This window comes from Melozone crissalis, unplaced genomic scaffold (genome assembly GCF_028551555.1).
Source record: "Melozone crissalis strain CALT ecotype California unplaced genomic scaffold, PUWL_Pcris_2 ptg000572l_1, whole genome shotgun sequence".
Taxonomy (NCBI): Eukaryota; Metazoa; Chordata; class Aves; order Passeriformes; family Passerellidae; genus Melozone; species Melozone crissalis.
The window spans coordinates 1-26,069 of NW_026536262.1; the positions used below are offsets into that span (position 1 = coordinate 1).

Sequence of the window (26,069 nt, forward strand, 5' to 3'; positions counted from 1 at the left end):
TCCACAAAAAAATCCCAAAAATCCACAAAACCCAAAATCCCCCCAAATCCCCCAAAATCCCCCCAAAATCCCCCCAAAATCTCCCCATCCTCACCGTCCGTCCCCGTCCCCCCGTCGAGCTCCGTGAAGGTTTCGGGCCGCTTTGGCCTCGTCCTGAGCGGCTGCTGCTGCTGCTCTCTGCTCTGGGGGGGGAATTTGGGGAAATTTGGGGATTTTGGGACCCCAAAATTCCTCCTGAGACCCCAAAAATTCATCCTGGGAGCTTCAGTTGTTCCAGCAACCCCAAATTTCTCCCGATTTGTTCTCGTGTTTCCCCCTCTGGCGCCCATTTGGGATCTTCCATGGCGCCCAAAGGGCCCCAAAAGCCCAAAAAAAGCCCCCAAACGACAACGAAAAGCCCCCAAAACCCCCACAAATCTCCCCAAATTCCCCCATCTCTCGTCCCCCCCCCCCCCCCATCCCTGCCCATTTGGATCCTTCCGTTGTTCCCCAAACCCCCCAAAACATGCGAAAGCAAAACCCCAAGAAAAGGCCAAAAAAGCCCCCCAAAAAACCAAATAAAGATCCAAAAGAACCCCCAAAAAATCGACCAAAAATAACCCCAAAACACCGACCAAAAAAAGCCCCAAAATAATCGACGAAAAAAACCCAAATAAAGCCCAAAAAAACCCCCAAAAAAAAAGCCCAGAAACGCCCCAAAAATCCCCAAAAAAACTCTAAAAACCCCCCAAAAAGCTAAAAAGAACCCCAAAAAGGCCCAGAGCCCCCGATTCCCCCCCGTACCCCCCCATTTCCTGCGGTGCTTCCCCCCTGGCCGCCTGCTCGGGGCCCTCGGCCGCGTCCTTGGCCGCGCGCAGCGCCGCCACGCGCTGCTCCAGCTGCCGCCGCGACTCCTGCAGCGCCTGCAGCCGGGCCTGGGGGCACAGAGTAACCCAGAATTAGCAGGAAATTATCTCGAAATTATCCCCAAATTATCCCCAAATTATCCTGAAAATATCCTGAAATTATCCCCAAATTATCCCCAAAATATCCTGAAAATATCCCCAAATTATCCCCAAATATCCTGAAAATATCCTGAAATTATCCTGAAAATATCCTGAAATTATCCCAGAAACTGCCCCCAAAAACTCCTCCTGCAGCGCCTGCAGCCGGGCCTGGGGGCACAAAATAACCCAGAATTAGCAGGAAATTATCTCGAAATTATCCCCAAATTATCCCCAAAATATCCTGAAAATATCCTGAAATTATCCCCAAAATATCCTGAAATTATCCCAAATTATCCCCAAAATATCCTGAAATTATCCCAGAAACTGCCCCCAAAAACTCCTCCTGCAGCGCCTGCAGCCAGGCCTGGGGGCACAAAAATAACCGAGAATTAGCAGGAAATTATCTCGAAATTATCCTGAAATTATCCTGAAAATATCCTGAAATTATCCCAGAAACTGCCCCCATAAACTCCTCCTGCAGCGCTCCAGCCGGGCCTGGGGGCACAAAATACACCAAAAATAGCCTGAAATTGTCCTGGAATTATCCCCAAATTTTCCTGAAATTATCCTGAAATTATCCCAAAGTTAGCCCCAAATTATCCTGAAATTATCCCAGAAACTGCCCCAAAAACTCCTCCTGCAGCGCCTCCAGCCGGGCCTGGGGGGCACAAAAATAACCCAGAATAATCCTGAAATTATCTCTAAATTATCCCCAAATTATCCTGAAATTATCCCCAAAATATCCTGAAATTATCCCCAATTATCCCAAAATATCCTGAAATTATCCCAGAAACTGCCCCCAAAAACTCCTCCTGCAGCGCCTGCAGCCAGGCCTGGGGGCACAAAAATAACCGAGAATTAGCAGGAAATTATCTCGAAATTATCCTGAAATTATCCCCAAAATATCCTGAAATTATCCCAGAAACTGCCCCCAAAAACTCCTCCTGCAGCGCCTCCAGCCGGGCCTGGGGGGCACAAAAATAACCGAGAATTAGCAGGAAATTATCTCGAAATTATCCTGAAATTATCCCCAAAATATCCTGAAAATATCTGAAATTATCCCAGAAACTGCCCCCAAAAACTCCTCCTGCAGCGCCTGCAGCCGGGCCTGGGGCACAAAATACACCAAAAATAGCCTGAAATTGTCCTGGAATTATCCTGGAATTATCCCCAAATTATCCCCAAATTATCCTGAAATTGTCCTGAAATTATCATGGAATTATCCCCAAATTATCCTGAAATTATCCCGAAATTATCCTCAAATTATCCCCAAATTATCCTGAAATTATCCTGAAATTATCCCCAAATTCTCCTGAAAACATCCCCAAATTCTCCTGAATTTATTGCAAAATTCTCCTGAAATTTCCCCAAATTTATCCTGAAATTACCCCAAAACTATCCCCAAATAACCTCAAAATTCCCTGGGAATTATCCCCAAAATTCCCCAAATTTTCCATTTTTCCCCAAATTTTCCCATTTTTCCCCAAAATTCCCAAATTTTCCCATTTTTCTCCAATTTTCCATTTTTCCCCAAATTTTCACATTTTCCCCCAAAATTCCCAAATTTCCCATTTTCCCCAAATTTTCCCATTTTTCCCCAAATTCCATTTTTCCCAAATTCCCATTTTCCCCAAATTTTCCCATTTTTCCCCAAATTCCATTTTTCCCCAAATTTCCCATTTCCCCCAAAATTCCCCATTTTTCCCCAAAATTCCCCAATTTTCCCATTTTTCCCCAAATTTCCCATTTTTCCCCAAAATTCCCAATTTTCCCATTTTTCCCCAAATTTCCCATTTTTCCCCAAATTTTCCCATTTTTCCCCAAAATCCCCCAAATTTTCCCATTTTTCCCCAAATTCCCATTTTCCCCAATTTCCCATTTTTCCCATTTTCCCCATTTTCCCCATTTTTCCCATTTTTCCCCATTTTTCCCATTTTTCCCATTTTTCCCATTTTCCCCAAATTTCCCATTTTTCCCATTTTCCCCCAAATTCCCATTTTTCCCCATTTTCCCCATTTTTCCCCATTTTTCCCCATTTTTCCCATTTTTCCCCATTTTTCCCCCAAATTCCCATTTTTCCCCATTTTTCCCCATTTTTCCCCATTTTCCCCATTTTTCCCCAAATTTCCCATTTTTCCCCATTTTCCCCATTTTTCCCCCAATTTCCCATTTTTCCCATTTTTCCCCATTTTTCCCCCAATTTCCCATTTTTCCCCATTTTCCCCATTTTCCCCATTTTCCCCATTTTTTCCATTTTTCCCCCAATTTCCCATTTTCCCCATTTTTCCCCATTTTCCCATTTTTCCCATTTTTCCCCATTTTCCCCCATTTTCCCATTTTTCCCATTTTTCCCCATTTTTTCCCATTTTCCCCCAATTTCCATTTTTCCCATTTTCCCCATTTTCCCCATTTTTCCCATTTTCCCCATTTTCCCCATTTTCCCCCATTTTTCCCATTTTCCCCCAATTCCCCATTTTTCCCATTTTCCCCATTTTCCCCATTTTTCCCCATTTTTCCCATTTTTTTTCCCCACCTGTTTTTGCCGTTTTCCCTCGGCCGCCTCCTGCACCAGGCGCTGCCGGAGCGCGAAACCTTCCCGGGCCAGGGCGGCCGAGCGGAGCCGCGCCTCGCGCTCCCGGCGGCCCTGCTCCCTGGGGAAAACCAGTATGGACCAGTATGGACCAGTATGGACCAGTATGGACCAGTATGGACCAGTATGGACAGTATAAACCAGTATGGACCAGTATGGACCAGTATAAACCAGTATAAACCAGTATAAACCAGCCGCGCCTCGCGCTCCCGGCGGCCCTGCTCCCTGGGGAAAACCAGTACAAACCAGTATGGACCAGTATGGACCAGTATGGACCAGTATGGACCAGTATAAACCAGTATGGACCAGTATGGACCAGTATGGACCAGTATAAACCAGTATAAACCAGCCGCGCCTCGCGCTCCCGGCGGCCCTGCTCCTGGGGAAAACCAGTACAAACCAGTATAAACCAGTATAAACCAGTATAAACCAGCCGCGCCTCGCGCTCCCGGCGGCCCTGCTCCCTGGGGAAAACCAGTATGGACCAGTATGGACCAGTATGGACCAGTATGGACCAGTATAAACCAGTATGGACCAGTATGGACCAGTATGGACCAGTATAAACCAGTATGGACCAGTATGGACCAGTATGGACCAGTATGGACCAGTATAAACCAGTATGGACCAGTATGGACCAGTATGGACCAGTATGGACCAGTATAAACCAGTATAAACCAGCCGCGCCTCGCGCTCCCGGCGGCCCTGCTCCCTGGGGAAAACCAGTATGGACCAGTATGGACCAGTATGGACCAGTATGGACCAGTATGGACCAGTATAAACCAGTATGGACCAGTATAAACCAGTATAAACCAGTATAAACCAGTATAAACCAGCCGCGCCTCGCGCTCCCGGCGGCCCTTCTCCCTGGGGAAAACCAGTACAAACCAGTATAAACCAGTATGGACCAGTATGGACCAGTATAAACCAGTATAAACCAGTATAAACCAGTATAAACCAGCCGCGCCTCGCGCTCCCGGCGGCCCTTCTCCCTGGGGAAAACCAGTACAAACCAGTATGGACCAGTATGGACCAGTATAAACCAGTATAAACCAGTATGGACCAGTATAAACCAGTATGGACCAGTATAAACCAGTATGGACCAGTATAAACCAGTATAAACCAGTATAAACCAGTATAAACCAGCCGCTCCTTGCACTCCTTACGGCCCTTTTCCCTAAAAAATACAGTATAAACCAGTATGGACCAGTACGGACCACTACAAACCAGTACAAACCGGTACAGACCAGTACAGACCAGTCCAAACCAGTACAAACCAGTTCAAACCAGCACAAACCAGTACAAACCAGTACAGACCAGTACAGACCAGCACAAACCAGTACAAACCAGTACAAACCAGTACAGACCAGTACAGACCAGTACAGACCAGTACAAACCAGCACAAACCAGTTCAAACCAGCACAAATCAGTACAGACCAGTACAGACCAGTACAGACCAGTACAACCAGTACAAACCAGTACAAACCAGTCCAAACCAGTATCCCAGTTTCCCCAGTACCCCCAGTACCTGCAGGTGTTCTCACAGCCATTCCCAGTACAGACCAGTACAAACCAGTACAGACCAGTACAGACCAGTACAGACCAGTACAAACCAGTACAAACCAGTACAAACCAGTACAGACCAGTACAAACCAGTACAGACCAGTACAGACCAGTACAAACCAGTACAGACCAGCACAAACCAGTACAAACCAGTACAAACCAGTACAGACAGTACAGACCAGTACAGACCAGTACAGACCAGTACAAACCAGTACAAACCAGCACAAACCAGTACAAACCAGTACAAACCAGTACAGACCAGTACAAACCAGTACAAACCAGTACAAACCAGTACAGACCAGTACAAACCAGTACAAACCAGCACAACCAGTACAAACCAGTACAAACCAGTACAGACCAGTACAAACCAGTACAAACCAGTACAAACCAGTACAAACCAGTACAGACCAGTACAGACCAGTACAAACCAGTACAAACCAGTACAAACCAGTACAGACCAGTACAAACCAGTACAAACCAGTACAAACCAGTACAAACCAGTACAGACCAGTACAAACCAGTACAGACCAGTATCCCCAGTACCCCCAGTACCTGCAGGTGTTCTCACAGCCATTCCCAGTACAGACCAGTACAAACCAGTCCAAACCAGTCCAAACCAGTACAGACCAGTACAAACCAGTACAGACCAGTACAGACCAGTACAAACCAGTACAGACCAGTACAAACCAGTACAAACCAGTACAAACCAGTACAGACCAGTACAGACCAGTACAAACCAGTACAAACCAGCACAAACCAGCACAAACCAGTATCCCCAGTACCTGCAGGTGTTCTCACAGCCATTCCCAGTACAGACCAGTACAAACCAGTACAAACCAGTCCAAACCAGTATCCCCAGTACCCCCAGTACCCCCAGTACCTGCAGGTGTTCTCACAGCCATTCCCAGTACAGACCAGTACAGACCAGTACAGACCAGTACAAACCAGTACAAACCAGTACAAACCAGTACAGACCAGTACAGACCAGTACAGACCAGTACAAACCAGTACAAACCAGTACAAACCAGTACAGACCAGTATCCCCAGTACCCCCAGTACCTGCAGGTGTTCTCACAGCCATTCCCAGTACAGACCAGTACAAACCAGTACAAACCATACAAACCAGTATCCCCAGTACCCCCAGTACCTGCAGGTGTTCTCACAGCCGGCCCCGCTCCCCCACTCGTCGGTGCCATCGCAGCAATCTGGGGGGACAGGGGGACCCCAAAATCACCCAAAACCCCCAAAATCCCCCCAGGACCCCCCCAAAATCCCCCCAAAATCCCCCCAGGACCCCCCAAAATCCCCCCCAAATCCCCTCAGGACCCCCCCAAAATCCCCCCAAAATCCCCCCAGGACCCCCCAAAATCCCCCCCAAATCCCCTCAGGACCCCCCAAAACCCCCCAAATCCCCCCAGGATCCCCCAAATCCCCTCAAAAATTCCCCCCAGGACCCCCCCAAAATCCCCTCAACTCCCCCCAAAAATTCCCCCCAGGACCCTCTAAAATCCCCCCCAAACACCCCAAATCTCCCCCCAGGACCCCCCAAAATCCCCCCAGGACCCCCCAAAACCCCCAAATCCCCTCCAAAACCCCCCAAACCCACCCAGGACCCCCCTGAAATCCCTTCAGGACCCCCTAAAATCCCCCCAAATCCCCCCAGGACCCCCTGAAATCCCTTCAGGACCCCCCAAACCCCCTCAGGACCCCCCAATTTCCCCCAGATCCCCCCTAAATCCCCTCAGGACCCCTCAAAGTCCCTTCAATTTCCCCCAAATCCCCCCTCAGGGCCCCCCAAACTCCCCCCAAATCCCACTAAAGACCCCCCAAAACCCCCCCAAAATCCCTCCAACCCACCCCAGGACCCCCCCAAAATCCCCTCCAAATCCCCCCAGTTCCCCCTCACGACCCCCCAAATTCACCCAAAATCCCCCCCAAAACCCACCCAAACCCCCTCAGGACCCCCCAAAACCCCTCAGGACCCTCCAGATCCCCCCTAAACCTGCCTAGAACCCCCGAAATTCCCCCCCAAAATCCCAATAACCCAATAAAGACCCCCCCCAACATCCCCAAAATCCCCCCAAATCCCCCCCAGGACCCCCCAAAATGCCCCAAATCTTCCCCAAGACCCCCCCAAACCCCCCAGGAACCCTCAAATCCCCTCAGGACCCCCCAAACCCCCATCAGGACCCCCCCAAAATCCCCGCCGGGATCCCTCAAACCCTCCCCTAAAACATCCCCAAATCTCCTCCAGGACCCCTCAAAATCCTCCCAGGATCCCCCAAAATCTCCCCCAAAATCCCCCCAAATCCCCACCCAGGACCCCCCAAACCCCCCCAAATCCCCTCCAGGACCCCCCAAACCCACCCAGGACCCCCCCAAAACCCCTCCAGGACCCCCCAAATCCTCCCCAAAACCGCCCCAGACCCCTCCAAATCCCCTCTAAAATCCCCCCCAGGCTCCCCTAAATCCCCCCAGAACCCCCAAAAATCCCCTCAAAACTCCCCCCAAATGCCCCCCAGGACCCCCCAAAATGCCCCAAATCTTCCCCAAAATCCCCCAAATCCCCCCAGGACCCCCTGAAATCCCTTCAGGACCCCCCAAAATCCCCTCAAATCCCTCACAGGATCCCTCAAATCCACCCCAAAACATCCCCAAATATCCTCCGGGACCCCCCAAAATCTCCCCCAAATCCCCACCAGGACCCCTCAAGCCCCCCCAAATCCCCTCCAAGACCCCCCAAAATGCCCCAAATCCCCTCCAAGACCCCCCAAATCCCCCCCAGGACCCCCCGAAATGCCCCCAGACCCACCGCAGACGCCGTCATTGACGTGTGCCGCGGGGATGCCGCGGGGCCGGTGCCCGGCGTTGGCGCAGTGGAAGCGCCCGTTGGGGCACGCCGGGGTCCCTGCGGGCATTTTGGGGGGTCTTAGGGGGGTCCCCTCGGTCTGGGGGGGCTCCCAGAGGGGATTCGGGGACCCCCTCCCCAAAATTTGGGGGGTGGGAAGGCCCCAGAAGGGCCCTGCAGACCCAAATGTTGAACAATGAGAGGAGATTTTGGAAGTTTGGGGGGTCCTGGAGAGATTTTGGGGGGTCCTGAGGGGATTTTGGGGGGGTCCCAGAGGGTTCTTGGGGGGGTCCTGAGGGATTTTGGGGGGGTCCCAGAGGGTCCCAGATGGATTTTGAGGGGTCCTGGGGGGATTTTGGGGCAATTTTGGGGGTTCCCAGGTGATATTGGGGCCCCTAAAAGTGAGGAGGGGGCTCTGAAGGGAGGGATTCTGGGGGTCCCTGGGGGCATTTTGGGGGGTCTTAGGGGGGTCCCTTCGGTCTGGGGGGGCTCCCAGAGGGGATTCGGGGACCCCTCCCCAAAATTTGGGGGGTTGTGAAGGTCCCGGGTGGATTTTGGGGGTTCTGAAAGGGATATGTGGGGAATTCTGGGGGGTTTTGGGGGGGTCCTGAGGGGATTTTTGGGGGTCCTGAGGGATTTTGGGGGTCCCAGAGGGATTTTGGGGGGTCCTGAGGGGATTTTGGGGGTCCCTGGAGGGGAATTTGGGGTGTCCTGAGGGGATTTTGGGGGGATTTTGGGGGGTCCTGGGGAACATTGGGATCCCTAAAAGTGAGGAGGGGGCTCTAAGGGGGGAGATTTTGGAAGTTTGGGGGTCCCTGGGGGGATTTTGGGGGCTTTTAGGGGGGTCCCTTCAGTCTGGGGGGGCTCCCAGAGGGGATTCGGGGACCCCTCCCCAAAATTTGGGGGGTTGTGAAGGTCCCGGGTGGATTTTGGGGGGTTCTGAAAGGGATATGGGGGGAATTCTGGGGGGTTTTGGGGGGTCCTGAGGGGATTTTGGGGGGTCCTGAGGGGATTTTGGGGGTCCCAGAGGGATTTTGGGGGGTCCTGAGGGGATTTTGGGGGTCCCAGGTGAAATTGGGGTCCCTAAAAGTGAGGAGGGGGCTCTGGGGGGGATTCTGGAGATTTGGGGGTCCCTGGAGGGGAATTTGGGGTGTCCTGAGGGGATTTTGGGGGGGTCTTGAAGGAATTTTGGGGGTCCCAGGGTGGTTTTTTGGGGGTCCCACGTTCATTTTTGGGGTCTCAGGGGTTTTTTTGGGGGGTTCCCAAGGTGGTTTTGGGGTTCCCTGTGGGGTTTTTGGGGCAGTTTTGGGGTTTTTGGTGCCATTTTGGGGCAGTTTTGGGGTGGATTTTTGGGGCACTTTTGGGGTTTTTGGGGCAGTTTTGGGGCAGTTTTGGGGTGGATTTTTGGGCAGTTTTGGGTTTTTGGGGCTCCATTGCCCCGGGGGGTTTTTGGGGATGCCGAGTCCATTTTTGGGGTGATTTTGGGGGTTTTGGGGACCCACCAGGCCCCTCAGACCCATCCTTGCAGTCACAGTTCTGGGGATTTTGGGGTTTTTGGGGCAGTTCTGGGGCAGTTTTGGGGTGGATTTTTGGGCAGGTTTGGGGTTTTTGGGGTGGATTTTTGGGGCACTTTTGGGGTTTTTGGGGTTCCCATTGCCCCGGGGGGTTTTTGGGGATGCCGAGTCCATTTTTGGGGTGATTTTTGGGGTTTTGGGGACCCACCAGGCTCCTCAGACCCGTCCTTGCAGTCACAGTTCTGGGGCAGTTTTGGGGTGGATTTTTGGGGCACTTTTGGGGTTTTTGGGGTTCCCATTGCCCCGGGGGTTTTTGGGGGTGCCGAGTCCATTTTGGGGTGATTTTGGGGGTTTTGGGGACCCACCAGGCCCCTCAGACCCATCCCTGCAGTAACAGTTCTGGGGATTTTGGGGTTTTTGGGGCAGTTCTGGGGCAGTTTTGGGGTGGATTTTTGGGGCAGGTTTGGGGTTTTTGGGGTGGATTTTGGTTCAGTTTTGGGGTTTTTGGGGTTCCCATTGCCCCGGGGGGTTTTTGGGGGTGCCGAGTCCATTTCTGGGGTCATTTTGGGGGTTTTGGGGACCCACCAGGCCCCTCAGACCCATCCTTGCAGTAACAGTTCTGGGGATTTTGGGGTTTTTGGGGCAGTTCTGGGGCAGTTTTGGGGTGGATTTTTGGGGCACTTTTGGGGTTTTTGGGGTTCCCATTGCCCCGGGGGGTTTTTGGGGGTGCTGAGTCCATTTTTGGGGTGATTTTTGGGGTTTTGGGGACCCACCAGGCTCCTCAGACCCATCCCTGCAATCACAGTTCTGGGGCAGTTTTGGGGTTTTTGGGGCAGTTCTGGGGCAGTTTTGGGGTGGATTTTTGGGGCAGGTTTGGGGGTTTTGTGGCTCCCATTGCCCCGGGGGGTTTTTGGGGGTGCCAAGTCCATTTTTGGGGTGATTTTTGGGGGTTTGGGGTCCCACCAGGCCCCTCAGACCCGTCCCTGCAGTAACAGTTCTGGGGATTTTGGGGTTTTTGGGGCAGTTCTGGGGCAGTTTTGGGGTGGATTTTTGGGGCACTTTTGGGGTTTTTGGGGTTCCCATTGCCCCGGGGGGTTTTTGGGGGTGCTGAGTCCATTTTTGGGGTGATTTTTGGGGTTTTGGGGTCCCACCAGGCTCCTCAGACCCGTCCTTGCAGTAACAGTTCTGGGGCAGTTTTGGGGTTTTTGGTGCCATTTTGGGGCAGTTTTGGGGTGGATTTTTGGGGCACTTTTGGGGTTTTTGGGGTCCCCATTGGCCTGGGGGGTTTTGGGGGTGCCGAGTCCATTTTTGGGGTGATTTTGGGGGTTTTGGGGTCCCACCAGGCCCCTCAGACCCATCCCTGCAATCACAGTTCTGGGGCAGTTTTGGGATTCGCTTCGGGGCAATTTTGGGGTTTTTGGGGCACTTTTGGGTTTTTGGGGCTCCCACTGCCCCGGGGGGTTTTTGGGGGTGCTGAGTCCATTTTTGGGGTGATTTTTGGGGGTTTTGGGGTCCCACCAGGTCCCTCAGACCCATCCTTGCAGTCACAGTTCTGGGGCAGTTTTGGGGTTTTTGGTGCCATTTTGGGGCAGTTTTGGGGTGGATTTTTGGGGCACTTTTGGGGTTTTTGGGGCTCCCACTGCCCCGGGGGGTTTTTGGGGGTGCTGAGTCCATTTTTGGGGTGATTTTTGGGGGTTTTGGGGTCCCACCAGGTCCCTCAGACCCATCCTTGCAGTCACAGTTCTGGGGCAGTTTTGGGGTTTTTGGTGCCATTTTGGGGCAGTTTTGGGGTGGATTTTTGGGGCACTTTTGGGGTTTTTGGGGTTCCCATTGCCCCGGGGGGTTTTTGGGGGTGCTGAGTCCATTTTTGGGGTGATTTTTGGGGGTTTTGGGGTCCCACCAGGCCCCTCAGACCCATCCTGGCAGTCGCAGTTTTGGGGCAGTTTTGGGGCAGTTTTGGGGCAGTTTTGGGGTGGATTTTTGGGGCACTTTTGGGGTTTTTTGGGGTCCCCACTGCCCTGGGGGGTTTTTGGGGGTGCCGAGTCCATTTCTGGGGTGATTTTTGGGGGTTTTGGGGTCCCACCAGGCTCCTCAGACCCATCCCTGCAGTCGCAGTTCTGGGGCAGTTTTGGGATTCGCTTCGGGGCAATTTTGGGGTTTTTGGGCACTTTTGGGGCAGTTTTGGGGTTTTTGGGGCTCCCATTGCCCCGGGGGGTTTTTGGGGGTGCCGAGTCCATTTCTGGGGTGATTTTGGGGGTTTTGGGGACCCACCAGGCCCCTCAGACCCATCCTGGCAGTCACAGTTCTGGGATTTTGGGGTTTTTGGGGCAGTTCTGGGGCAGTTTTGGGGTGGATTTTTGAGGCACTTTTGGGGTTTTTGGGGCTCCCATTGGCCCGAGGGGTTTTTGGGGGTGCCGAGTCCATTTCTGGGGTGATTTTGGGGGTTTTGGGGTCCCACCAGGCCCCTCAGACCCATCCTGGCAGTCGCAGTTCTGGGGCAGTTTTGGGATTCGCTTCGGGGCAATTTTGGGGTTTTTGGGGCACTTTTGGGGTTTTTGGGGTTCCCATTGCCCCGGGGGGTTTTTGGGGGTGCCGAGTCCATTTTTGGGGTGATTTTGGGGGGTTTTGGGGTCCCACCAGGCCCCTCAGACCCATCCCTGCAATCACAGTTCTGGGCAGTTTTGGGATTCGCTTCAGGGCAATTTTGGGGTTTTTGGGGCACTTTTGGGGCAGTTTTGGGGTTTTTGGGGCTCCCAGCACCCCGGGGGGTTTTTTGGGGTGCCGAGTCCATTTCTGGGGTGATTTTGGGGGTTTTGGGGACCCACCAGGCTCGTCAGAGCCGTCCCTGCAGTCGCAGTAGTCGTCGTTGACCCAGCTGAAGGCGATGGAGCCGGAGCCGTCCAGGCAGCGGAACGGCCCCGAGGGGTCGTAGAACGGCAGCTCTGGGGGGAAAACGGGGAAATTTGGGCAAATTTGGGGATTTCGGGGGAAAACTGAGGGGTTTGGGGGAAAATTTGGGGACTTTGGGGGGAAATTGGAAAAAAATTGGGGGGATTTGGGGAGATTTTGGGGGGGAAACATTGGGAAAATCAGGGCGGATTTGAGAAGGTTTTGGGGGAAATTTGGGTGGATCTGGGGGTAAATTAGGGGCGCACTTGGGGAAATTTGGGGGGATTTGGGGGGATTTTAGGGGGATTTAGGGAGAAATTGGAAAAAATTAGGGGGGATTTGGGGAGATTTTAGGGGGAAATTTGGGGATTTCGAGGGGTCTTGGGGGCATTTTGAGGGAGATTTAGGGGGAATTTTGGGGATTTTGGGGAAAATCAGAGGGGATTTGGGGGATTTGGGGGGGGTTGAGAGGATTTGGGGAAATTTGGGGAATTGTGGGGAGATTTTGGGGGGGTTTGAGGGGGATTTGGGGGGAATTTGGGGGAATTTGGGGGTTGAGGGGGATTTGAGGGAGATCTGGAGGGGATTTGGGGGCATTTGCGGGGGAAAATTGAGATTTTGGGGGGAAATTTGGGGGTTTTGGGGAAAATTAGGGCAGATTTGGGGGAGTTGAGGGGGATTTGGGGGTTTTTTGGGGGGGGTTTGAGGGCATTTGGGGAAATTTGGGGGGAAATTTGAGGATTTTTGGGGCAATTTGAGGGAAATTTGGTCAGATTTTTGGGCGGGTTGAGGGAGATTTTGGGGTCTTTTTGGGGGGAGGAAATTTGGGGATTTTGGGGGGGGATTTGTGGGGAGTCTGAGGGGGATTTTAGGGGTTTTGGGGAGATTTGGGGGGGATTTTGGGAGGGTTTGAGGGGGTTTGGGGAAATCTGGGGAGATTGGAGGGGTTTGGGGGGAAATTTGGGGATTTTGAGGGGGATTTTAGGGGGAAATGTGGAGAAAATTGGGGAGAATTGGGGGATTTTGGGAGGATTTGGGGATTTTGAGGGGAGAATTGAGGGGATTTTGGGGGAACTTGGTGAGGTTTTGGGGGGTCTTGGGGGCATTTTGAGGGAGATTTGGGGGGAATTTGGAGACTTTGAGGAGATTTGGGGGAAATTTGGGGGAGTTTGACGGGAAATCAGGCGGTTCGAGGGGGAATTTGGGGATTTTGGGGGAATTTGAGGGAAATTTTGGGATTTTGGGGGGGATTTGTGGAGAGTTTGAGGGGGATTTTAGGGGGGGTTGGGGAAATTTGGGGGGATTAGAGAGATTTGGGGGGGATTTGAGAGGAAATTTGGGAATATTTTGGGAAATTTGAAGGGTCTGAGAGGGATTTTGGTGGGATTTGAGAGGGATATTTGGGGAAATTTGGGGATTTGGGGGATTGGGGGCTCTTTGAGGGGGATTTGGGGGGAAATTTGGGGATTTGGGGGAACTTGGGGGGGATTTTTGGGGGAATTTCAGGGAATTTTGGGGTTTTTTTGGGTTGAGGGTTATTTTGGGGTGAATTTTGGGGTTTTTGGGGTCACTCACGGCTCAGGGGTTGGGGCACCGTCACCTCGGGGGTCCCAGGGTGGGATTTGGTGTTTTTTGGGTGAATTTTGGGTGATTTTAGGGCGATTTGGGGATTTTTGAGGTTTTTTTGGGGGGAATTTCAGGGAATTTTGGGGTTTTTTGGGTTCAGGATGATTTTGGGGTGAATTTTGGGGATTTTGGGGTCACTCACGGCTCAGGGCCACCCCCCGGGGTCGCGGCACCGTCACCTCGGGGCTCCCAGGGTGGATTTTGGGGTTTTTTGGGTGAATTTTGAGGTTTTTGGGGGGATTTTTGGGGGGTTTTGGTTCAGGATGATTTAGGGATGATTTTGGGGTGAATTTTGGGGATTTTGGGGTCACTCACGGCTCAGAGCCACCCCCGGGGTCGCGGCACCGTCACCTCGGGGATCCCAGGGTGGATTTTGGGTGATTTTGGGGCATTTTTGAGGATTTTTTTGGGGGAATTTCAGGGAATTTTGGGGTTTTTTGGGTTGAGGGTTATTTTGGGGTGAATTTTGGGGATTTTGGGGTCACTCACGGCTCAGAGCCACCCCCGGGGTCGCGGCACCGTCACCTCGGGGATCCCAGGGTGGATTTTGGGTGATTTTGGGGCATTTTTGAGGATTTTTTGGGGGGAATTTCAGGGAATTTTGGGGTTTTTTGGGTTGAGGGTTATTTTGGGGTGAATTTTGGGGATTTTGGGGTCACTCACGGCTCAGGGCCACCCCCCGGGGTCGCGGCACCGTCACCTCGGGGGTCCCGCCCAGGGCCAGGGGCAGCAGCAGCACCAGGGGCAGCATGGCCGGCCTGGGGAAACTGAGGCACGGAGCCCAAATCAGCCCCAAAATCCAATAATTTCACCCCAAATCAGCCCCAAATCCCCTTAAATTCACCCCAAATCCCCTTAAATTCACCCCAAATCCCCTTACATTCAAATTCCCTTAAATTCACCCCAAACCCCCAAATCCTCCCAAATCCCCCCAAAATCAGCCCCAAATTCCCTTAAATTCACCCCAAATCCCCTTAAATCCATCCCAAATCCCCTTAAATTCACCCCAAACCCCCAAAACTCCCCAAAATCAGCCCCAAATTCCCTGAAATCCACCCCAAATCCCCTTAAATTCACCCCGAATCAGCCCCAAATCCCCTTAAATTCACCCCAAATCCCCTTAAATCCACCCCAAAATCTCCCAAATCCATCCCAAAATCCCTCAAATTCACCTTAAATTCACAAAAAAATCCCTCAAATCCCCCAAATCCACCCCAAATCAGCCCCAAATTCCCTTAAATTCACCCCCAAATCCTCTCAAATCCCCTCAAAACAGCCCCAAATTCCCTCAAATCCATCCCAAATTCCCTTAAATCCACCCCAAATTCCCTTAAATTCACCCCAAATTCCCTCAAATCCATCCCAAATCCCCTTAAATTCACCCCAAATTCCCTCAAATCCGTCCCAATTTCCCTTAAATTCACCCCAAACCCCCCCAAATCTACCTCAAGATCTCTCAAATCCACCTTAAATTCCCTTAAATTCACCCCAAACTCCACAAATCCTCCCAAATCCATCCCAAATTCCCTCAAAAATCCCCTTTAAACCCCCCAAAACCTCTCGGATCCCCTCCCAGACCCCTCAAAAATCCCCAAATCCCCTCAAAAATCTCCTTTAACCCCCCCCAAATCCCCTTTAAACCCCCTCAACTTCTCCTTTAAACCTCCCAAAACCACTTTAAACCCCCCAAAACCCCTCCGGTCCCCTCCCAGACCCCTCAAAAAACCCCCAAATCCCCTCAAAAATGCCAAAAAATCGCAAAAATTCCCCAAAATCTCCCCCATCCCTCCCCCGTACCGCTCCGGCCTCACTCGCGCGCCTCAGCCTCCACAGGCCGGAACCGGAAGTGGAACCGCGCGGAACTTCCGGTCTGTCTCATGGCCGCCGCCATTTTGAGCGCGGCGTTTCCTGTCTTGTGGGCGCCGCCATGTTGAGTGCGGCGGCTCAGCCAATCAGCGCCTGAGCGTCCCGTTGCCATAGCGACGGGGGGCGGGGCCGAGGGGCGGCAGCTGCCGGGGGCACGTGCGCGAATTTGGGGGGTCCTGGGGGGAAATTTGGGGTGAAAATTGGGGGATTTGGGGGTCCTGAGGAGATTTGAGGGTCCCGAAGGGGTTTGGGGTGAAATTTGGGAAATTTGGGGTGAAATTTCGGGGGTCCTGGAAGGATTTGGGGTGAAATTTGGGGGTTCCTGGGGGGGAATTTGGGGTAAAATTTTGGGGGATTTTGGGGTGCTGAGGGGATTTGGGGTGAAATTTGGGAGATTTGTGGGTTCCCAGGGGATTTGGGGTGAAATTTGGGGGATTTGGGAGTCCTGAGAGGATTTCGGGTGAAATTTGGGGGGTTCTGAGGGGATTTGAGGTAAAATTTGGGGGGATTTGGGAGTTCTGGGGGGAATTTGGGTTGAAATTTTTGGGATCTGGGGCAAAGTTTGGGGGATTTGGGGGATCCTGAGGGGATTTTGGGGTTTCCGGGGGTAAAATTTTGGGGTGAAATTTGGGGATTTTGGGTCAATCCGAGGGTCCCCCTGACCCCTCTGTGCCCCCCCCAGCTCCGGGACCCCCAAATGGCGACCGGAGACCCCGGTACGGGGGGGGGGAGGGGATTTTGGGGGGATTTTGGGGATATTTTGGTTTATTTTTGGGTTATTTTGGGGTTATTTTAATTTCCTTGTGGTTATTTTGGGGTCCCTGGGGTTATTTTGGGGTTAATTTGGATTTATTTTGGGTTCTCTGCGCTTGCTTGGGGTTTTTTTGGGGTTTATTTTGGGTTATTTTGGGGTTATATTGGGTTAATTTGGGTTTTTTTGGGGTTATTTTGGGTTATTTTAAGTTTATTTTGGGTTTATTTTGGGTTATTTTAAGTTTATTTTGGGTTTGTTTTGGGGTTCCCTGCAGTTATTTGAGGTTATTTTGGGTTTTTCGGTTTTTAATGGGGTCCCTGGGGTTATTTTGGGTTATTTTGGGGTTCTTTGGGATTATTTTGGGTTATTTGGGGTCCCCTGGGGTTATTTTGGGGATCTCGGGGGTAATTTTGGGGTTATTTTGGGATTATTTTGGGTTATTTTGGGGTTATTTTGGGGGGGTCTCTGTGGTTATTTTGGGGTTAATTTGGATTTATTTTGGGTCCCCTGCAGTTATTTGGGGTTATTTTGGGGGGATTTGGGATATTTTGGGTTTATTTGGGGTTATTTTGGGTTATTTTGGGTTATTTTGGGGTTAATTTGGGGCTATTTGGGGTTAATTTGGGTTCCTTGGGGATATTTTGGGTTATTTTGTGGGGGTTTTTTGGTTATTTTGGGGCTATTTAGGGCTATTTAGGGTTATTTTTGGCTATTTTGGGTTATTTTGGGTCTATTTTGGGCTATTTTGGGTTTATTTGGGGTTATTTTGGGGCTATTTTGGGCTATTTTGGGTTATTTTTTGCTATTTTGGGTTATTTTGGGGCTATTTGGGGCTATTTGGGGCTATTTGGGGTTAATTTGGGTTCTTTGGGGTTATTTTGGGTTATTTTGGGCTATTTTGTGGGTTTTCATGCTATTTTGGGCTATTTTGGGTTCTTTTGGGTTCTTTGGGGCTATTTTGGGCTATTTTTGGTTATTTTGGGTCTATTTTGGGCTATTTTGGGTTATTTGGGGTTATTTTGTGGTTATTTGGGGTCATTTTGGGGCTATTTGGGGTTAATTGGGGTTCTTTGGGGTTATTTTGGGTAATTTTGGGCTATTTTGTGGGGGGGTTTTGGGTCATTTTGGGTCATTTTGGGTTATTTTGGGCTATTTTGTGGGGTTTTTTTGCTATTTTGGGTCATTTTGGGTTATTTTGGGCTATTTTGTGGGGGTTTTTTGCTATTTTGGGTTTATTTTGGGCTATTTTGGGCTATTTTGGGCTATTTTGGGCTATTTTGGGTCATTTTGGGTTATTTTGGGGGTCTCTGACCCTGTTCCCCCCCCCCCAGGCCGGGCCCAGCCCCAGAGCAGCCCCGGGACCCCCCGGGACCCCCGGCAGGACCAGGTGGGGCCGAGACCCCTGTGACCCCTGACCCCCCATGACCCCGCGGTGACCCCGCGGTGACCCCGCGGTGACCCCTGACCTCCCCCAGGTGTGGGGGCTCCGGGGGTCGCTGGGGCGGCTGCGGCTGCGCGGGGAGGAGGCGCAGAGAGTGCAGAGAGTGTACCTGGGGGTGAGGGACAGCCTGCAGGTGAGACACACCTGGGATACACCTGAGATACACCTGGGATACACCTGGGTACACCTGGGATAGATAACACACACCTGGGATAGATAACACACACCTGGGGAGGAGGCGCAGAGAGTGCAGAGAGTGTACCTGGGGGTGAGGGACAGCCTGCAGGTGAGACACACCTGGGATACACCTGAGATACACCTGGGTACACCTGGGATAGATAACACACACCTGGGATAGATAACACACACCTGGGATAGATAACACACACCTGGGGAGGAGGCGCAGAGAGTGCAGAGAGTGTACCTGGGGGTGAGGGACAGCCTGCAGGTGAGACACACCTGGGATACACCTGAGATACACCTGGGTACACCTGGGTACACCTGGGATAGATAACACACACCTGGGATAGATAACACACACCTGGGGAGGAGGCGCAGAGAGTGCAGAGGGTGTACCTGGGGGTGAGGGACAGCCTGCAGGTGAGACACACCTGGGACAGGTAATGACACACCTGGGTACACCTGGGATAGATAACACACACCTGAGATACACCTGGGTACACCTGGGATAGATAACACACACCTGGGGAGGAGGCGCAGAGAGTGCAGAGGGTGTACCTGGGGGTGAGGGACAGCCTGCAGGTGAGACACACCTGGGACAGGTAATGACACACCTGGGTACACCTGAGATACACCTGGGTACACCTGGGTACACCTGGGATTGATAACACACACCTGGGATAGATAACACACACCTGAGATACACCTGGGTACACCTGGGATAGATAACACACACCTGGGGAGGAGGCGCAGAGAGTGCAGAGAGTGTACCTGGGGGTGAGGGACAGCCTGCAGGTGAGACACACCTGGGATACACCTGAGATACACCTGGGATACACCTGGGTACACCTGGGATAGATAACACACACCTGGGATACACCTGGGATACACCTGGGATACACCTGGGTACACCTGGGTACACCTGGGATAGATAACACACACCTGGGATACACCTGGGATACACCTGGGATACACCTGGGTACACCTGAGACAGGTAACACACACCTGAGATACACCTGGGACAGGTCACACACACCTGGGATAGATAACACACACCTGAGATGCACCTGGGATAGAGAACACACACCTGAGATACACGTGGGGCAGGTAACACACAGCTGGGTACACCTGGGACAGGTGAGAGACACCTGGGATATTCCTGAGCACACCTGTCCCTCACCTGTCCCTCACCTGTCCCTGTCCCTCACCTGTCTGGTCTCACCTGTCCCTTACCTGTCTCACCTGTCCCTGTCCCTCCACTGTCCCTCCCCTGTCCCTCCCCTGTCCCTCACCTGTCTCTGTATCTCACCTGTCTCTCCCATGTCCCCTCACCTGTCTCACCTGTCCCCTTACCTGTCTCTCACCTGTCCCTGTCCCTCCCCTGTCTCTCACCTGTCTCTGTCCCTCCCCTGTCCCTCGCCTGTCCCTGTCCCTCACCTGTCCCTCCCCTCAGGTGGAGGCGGGGCTGTCCCGGGCCCTGCTGGGTCGGGGCACACCTGGGGGGGTTGGGTCACACCTGGGGGGATGTAGGGACACACCTGGACAGGTAATTACACACCTGTCTCTCACCTGTCCCGGTCCCTCCCCTCAGGTGGAGGCGGGGCTGTGCCGGGCCCTGCTGGGCGGGGCGGAGGCCGAGCTGCTGCGCATGCGCGGGAGGCTGCGGGGGCTGCGGAGCCGCGGGGGGCGGGGCCCGATGAGGGGCGGGGCCACGCAGGTACCGGGGGCGGGGCCATGGAGGGACGGGGGGCGGGGCTGGGTGGGGGGCGGGGCTGCTCTGGGGGGGTCCTGGATTTGGGGGGGCTCTGGGGGGGATATGTGGGGCTGGGAATCCTGGGGGGGGGGTGGTCTAGATTGGGGAGGGGGTCCTGGGGGATTTGGGGGCGTCCTGGATTGAGGGTGCTCAGGGTGGTTGGGGGGTCCCGGGAGTCGGGGGGGGGGGGGGCTGTGGGTCTGGGGGTGGTCCCCATGGATTGGGGGGGGTCTCTATGGGGCTGGGGGGTGTCATGAGTTGGGGGTCCCCCGTGGGTTGGGGTGAGGGTCCCCATGTATTTGGGGGGGGGGGTCTCCTCTGTGGGTTCGGCCCCCCCTGATTCCCCCCCCCCCCCCCATTTTCCCCCCCCCAGGTTCGGGGGTCCCGGCGCGCGGGGGGGGCGGGGCCGAGAGAGCGACGGGAGCCGGTACGGGGGGGGGGGGATGGGGGGATTTGGGGGGGGATTTGGGGGGTCCTGGGGGGAATTTGGGGTCTGGGGGGGTTGGGGGGGGGGATTGGGGGAAGATTTGGGGGGGTCCTGGGGGATTTAGGGGGAATTTGGGGGGGATTTGGGGGGTCATAGAGGGGTCTGGGGGTTTTGGGGGGGGGACTGGGGGGGATTTGGGGGATTAGGGGGGGATTTGGGGGTCCTGGGGGAGATTTGTGGGGGTTCCGGGGGATTTGGGGAATTTGGGGTGGGGGGGGGGGAGGGGATTGGGGAGGATTTGGACGTTCTGGTGGGAATTTGGGGGATTTTGGGGGGATTTTGGGGGAGATTTGAGGGGATTTTGGGGGATTTGGAGGGGTCTGGGGGGTGTTGGGGGGATCCTGGGAGGATTTCAGGGGATTTGGGGGGTCCTGGAGGATCGGGGGGGGGGGGGGATTTGGGAGATTTTGGGGTCCGCGGGGGACGCACGGAGGGATTTGGGGGAGATTTGAGGGGATTTGGGGATGTTCTAGGGGAATTTGGGGGGGGGGGGGGGGATTTTGGGATTTTCGGGGCTGTCCCCGCCCCCATCCCCCCCTCCTTTCTCTCCCCTCCCCCCCCCCTCCAGGAGTGGCCGCATTGGGGGGCGGGGCCTCCTTGGGGGGCGGGGCCTTCATTGGGGGAGGGGCCTCCGTGGGGGGAGGGGCAGGCGGAGCCCCCCCCATCCCCCCCCTCGCCCCCTCCCCCCGAGGAGCCCCCGGGGACCCCCCCAGGGACCCCCCCGGAGACACCGAGCGAGGCCCCGCCCCCGGCCACGCCCCCCAGAGCCCGGGCACAGGTGAGGCCCCGCCCACAATGGCACCTGGGGCACCTGGGGGTCACCTGAGTGTCACCTGAGTGTCACCTGAGTGTCACCTGTGTGTCATCTGTGTCACCTGTGTATCACCTGTGTCACCTGTGTCACCTGTGTGTCACCTGAGTGTCACCTGTCACACCTGTGTCACCTGTGTCACCTGTGTGTCATCTGAGTGTCACCTGTGTGTCACCTGTGTGTCATCTGTGTCACCTGTGTGTCACCTGAGTGTCACCTGTGTGTCACCTGTGTGTCACCTGTCACACCTGTGTCACCTGTGTGCCACCTGTGTGTCACCTGAGTGTCACCTGTGTATCACCTGTGTGTCACCTGTCACACCTGTGTCACCTGTGTGTCACCTGTCCTTTGTGTCACGTGTCCTGGATGTCACCTGTGTCACCTGTCACACCTGTGTCACCTGTGTGTCACCTCAGTGTCACCTGAGTGTCACCTGTGTCACCTGTGTCACCTCTTGTGTCACCTCTGTCACATGTCACACCTGTGCCACCTGAGTGTCACCTGCCATACCTTACCCCCGAATGTCACCTGTCCCACCTGTCTCACCTGTGCCAGATGTCACACCTGTCCCACCTGTCCGTGTCTCACCTGTCCGTGTCCCAGGTGTCTGACCTGTCCCACCTGTCCGTGTCTCACCTGTCCGTGTCCCTGTCCCCCAGGTGCCCCAGGTATCTCACCTGTCGGTGTCTCACCTGTCCAGGTGTCCCCTCACCTGTCTCACCTGTCCGTATCCCTGTCCCAGGTGTGTCACCTGTCCCCTCACCTGTGTCACCTGTCCGTGTCCCAGGTGTGTCACCTGTCCCCTCACCTGTGTCACCTGTCCGTGTCCCAGGTGTCTCACCTGTCTCACCTGTCTCACCTGTCCGTGTCCCAGGTGTGTCACCTGTCCCCTCACCTGTCTCACCTGTCCGTGTCCCTGTCCCGGCTCCGGGCCGAGGCCGCGGCTCTGCGGGGGCGCCTGCGGGGGGAGCACCTGGGGACAGCCCCGGGCAGGTGAGAGACACACCTGGGGATACCTGAGACACACCTGGGGACAGGTACAGACACACCTGGGGATACCTGAGACACACCTGGGGACATTGGGGACGTTGGGGACAGGTACAGACACACCTGGGGACAGCCCCGGGCAGGTGAGAGACACACCTGGGGATACCTGAGACACACCTGGGGACAGGTACAGACACACCTGGGGATACCTGAGACATACCTGGGGACATTGGGGACATTGGGGACAGGTACAGACACACCTGGGGATACCTGAGACACACCTGGGGACATTGGGGACATTGGGGACAGGTACAGACACACCTGGGGACAGCCCCGGGCAGGTGAGAGACACACCTGGGGATACCTGAGACACACCTGGGACACACCTGGGACAGGTGGGGACATTGGGGACAGGTACAGACACACCTGGGGACAGGTACAGACACACCTGGGACACACCTGGGACAGGTACAGACACACCTGGGACACACCTGGGACAGGTCGGGGACATTGGGGACAGGTACCGACACACCTGGGGACAGGTACAGACACACGTGGGACAGGGACAGACACACCTGGGACACACCTGGGACAGGTACAGACACACCTGGGACACACCTGGGACAGGTGGGGACATTGGGGACAGGTACCGACACACCTGGGGACAGGTACAGACACACGTGGGACAGGGACAGACACACCTGGGACACACCTGGGACAGGTACAGACACACCTGGGACACACCTGGGACAGGTGGGGACATTGGGGACAGGTACAGACACACCTGGGACAGGTACAGACACACCTGGGGACAGGTACAGACACACCTGGGACACACCTGGGACACACCTGGGGACAGGTACAGACACACCTGGGGACACTGGGGACACACCTGGGACAGAATCACCTGGGGACACACCTGGGGACAGCCCCGGGCAGCTGAGAGACGCACCTGGGACAGACACATCTGGGATAGACACACCTGGGGACACACCTGGGACAGATACAGACACACCTGGGACAGACACATCTGGGATAGACACACCTGGGGACACACCTGGGACAGGTACAGACACACCTGGGACAGACACATCTGGGATAGACACACCTGGGGACACACCTGGGACAGGTACAGACACACCTGGGACAGACACATCTGGGATAGACACACCTGGGGACACACCTGGGACAGGTACAGACACACCTGGGACAGACACATCTGGGATAGACACACCTGGGGACACACCTGGGACAGGTACAGACACACCTGGGGACAGCCCGGGCAGGTGAGAGACACACCTGGGACAGACACACCTGGGACACACCTGGGGACACACCTGGGACAGGTACAGACACACCTGGGATAGACACACCTGGGGACATTGGGGACACCCCCTGGAGGTGAGAGACACACCTGGGACACCTGAGATACACCTGGAGACATTGGGGACCTTGGGGACACACCTGGGACAGGTGGGGACACCCCCGGGGAGGTGAGAGACACACCTGGGGCACACCTGGGGCACACCTGGGGGGGTGGGGACACACCTGGGATAGACACACCTGGGGACACACCTGGGGGCTACCTGAGGACACACCTGGGCACACCTGGGGACACACCTAGGGGGGAGGGACACACCTGGGGACACACCTGGGGACAGCTGGAAGTGCATGGGACACACCTAGGACACACCTGGGGGCACCTGGGGGGTGAGAGACACACTTGGGGACAGCTGGGACACACCTGGGAGGTGGGGACACACCTGGGACACACCTGGACACACCTGGGGGTTACCTGGGCACACCTGGACACACCTGGGGACACACTTGGACACACCTGGGGGTTACCTGGGCACACCTGGGGGTTACCTGGGCACACCTGGACACACCTGGGGACACACCTGGACACACCTGGGCACACACCTGGACACACCTGGGGGTTACCTGGGCACACCTGGACACACCTGGGGACACACCTGGACACACCTGGGACACACCTGGACACACCTGGGAGTTACCTGGGCACACCTGGACACACCTGGGCACACACCTGGACACACCTGGGGGTTACCTGGGCACACCTGGACACACCTGGGACACACCTGGACACACCTGGGACACACCTGGACACACCTGGGGGTTACCTGGGCACACCTGGACACACCTGGGGACACACCTGGACACACCTGGGAGTTACCTGGGCACACCTGGACACACCTGTGTCACACCCCGGTTGCAGGGACCCCTCCCCCCACCCCGGCTCGGGGGGCGTGGCCTCGGCCCGCAGGGACCTGGCCCAGGTGAGCCACGCCCTGGGCGGGGCCTCGGAGCGGCTGCAGAGGATCCTGACACACCTGGGCCAGGTGAGGGGGCGGGGCCACATCTGGAAAGGTGATGAGGGGCGGGGTCAGGTGAGAAGGGGGCGGAGCCACACCTGGACAGGTGAGGAAGGGGTAGGGCCACACAGGGGAAGGGGCGTGGCCCCACCTGGACAGGTGAAGGGGCGGGGTCACACCTAGGACACGTGAGGGGGCGGGGTCAAGTGAGGAGGGGGCGGGGCCACAGCTGGACATGTGAGGAGGGGGCGTGGCCACACATGTGAAGGGGGCGAGGTCACACAGATGAAAGGGCGTGGCCACACGGGTGAGGGTGTGGGGTCATGAGAGGGGGCGTGGCCACACGCGGACAGGTGAAAGGGGCGTGGCCACACAGGTGAGGGGGCGTGGCCCGACCGTGCCTCAGTTTCCCCTCCCCCCTCCCCCCCCTCAGGATTTGGGGCCCCGCCCCCCCCGCGAGCCCCGCGCGCTGCTGGCGCTGTTGGGGGCGGGGCTACGCGAGGGGGCGTGGCCAGCGCCGGCTCCGCCCCACGGGCACCGCCCACAGGTGAGAACGGGGAGGGGGGAGGGGCTGATTGGGGGGTCCCGAGTCCATTTTTGGGGGGCTGGGCTGATTTGGGGAGATTTGGGCTAATTTGGGGAGGGGTCTGACTCCCTTTTGGGGGTGTGACTCAATTTTGGGGTCTTAAGCCCAATTTTTGGGGGTCCTGACCCCATTTTGGGGGCTCTGGCCCAATTTGGGGGGGTCCCGAATTCACTTGGGGGTCCCGAGCCAATTTTTGGGGGATCTGGGCTGATTTGGGGGGTCCCGTTGCTGGTTTTGGGGGGTTCTGACCCATTTTGCGGGGTCCCGGGTCCATTTTGGGGGAGTCCTGAGTCCATTTTGGGGGTCCGAGCCAATTTTTGGGGGGTCTGGGCTGATTTGGGGGGTCCCGAGTCCATTTTTTGGGGGTCCCGTTGCTGGTTTTGGGGGGTCCTGACCCATTTTTGGGGTCTCCATTGCTGCTTTTGGGGTGGTTCTGAGGGTCCTGACTCATTCCGGGGTCCCCGTTCCTGTTTTTGGGGTGATTTGGGGTGGTTTGGATGTTTTGAGGGGTCCCGACCCATTTTTGGGATCCCCGTTGCGGTTTTGGGGGGCCCTGACCCAGTTTGGGGGGGGGGTCCTGACCAAATTTTGGGTGGTTTTGGGGGGTCCTGACCGAATTTTGGGTGGTTCTGGGGGGGTCCTGACCCATTTTTGGGTGGTTTTTGGGGTGGTTTTGAGGTGGTTTTTGGGTCCCCATTGCGGTTTTGGGGTGGCTTTGGGGTTTTGGATGTTTTTGCGGGGATTCTGACCCATTTTTGGGGTCCCTGTCGATGGTTTTGGGGTCCCCATTGCGGTTTTGGGGTGATTTTGGGTATTTTGAGGGGGTTCCTGGCCCATTTTGGAGTGTTTTGGGTT

General features: G+C 55.0%; 1 protein-coding gene across 1 annotated transcript; it reads right to left on the bottom strand.

Annotated features, from left to right (window-relative positions):
* Positions 1 to 94: 94 nt before the first annotated feature.
* PRKCSH (protein kinase C substrate 80K-H) lies at positions 95 to 15,858 on the bottom strand (the record flags this gene model as incomplete). The annotated part of the gene is made up of 8 exons (XM_054295277.1): positions 15,811 to 15,858; positions 14,677 to 14,780; positions 12,324 to 12,440; positions 7,949 to 8,044; positions 6,284 to 6,341; positions 3,520 to 3,637; positions 784 to 914; positions 95 to 182 (listed from the first exon to the last, which is right to left on the bottom strand). Coding segments are annotated over exons 2-8 (696 nt in total), but the record flags the coding sequence as incomplete, so codon positions are not given.
* Between the last annotated feature and the right edge of the window lie 10,211 nt (positions 15,859 to 26,069).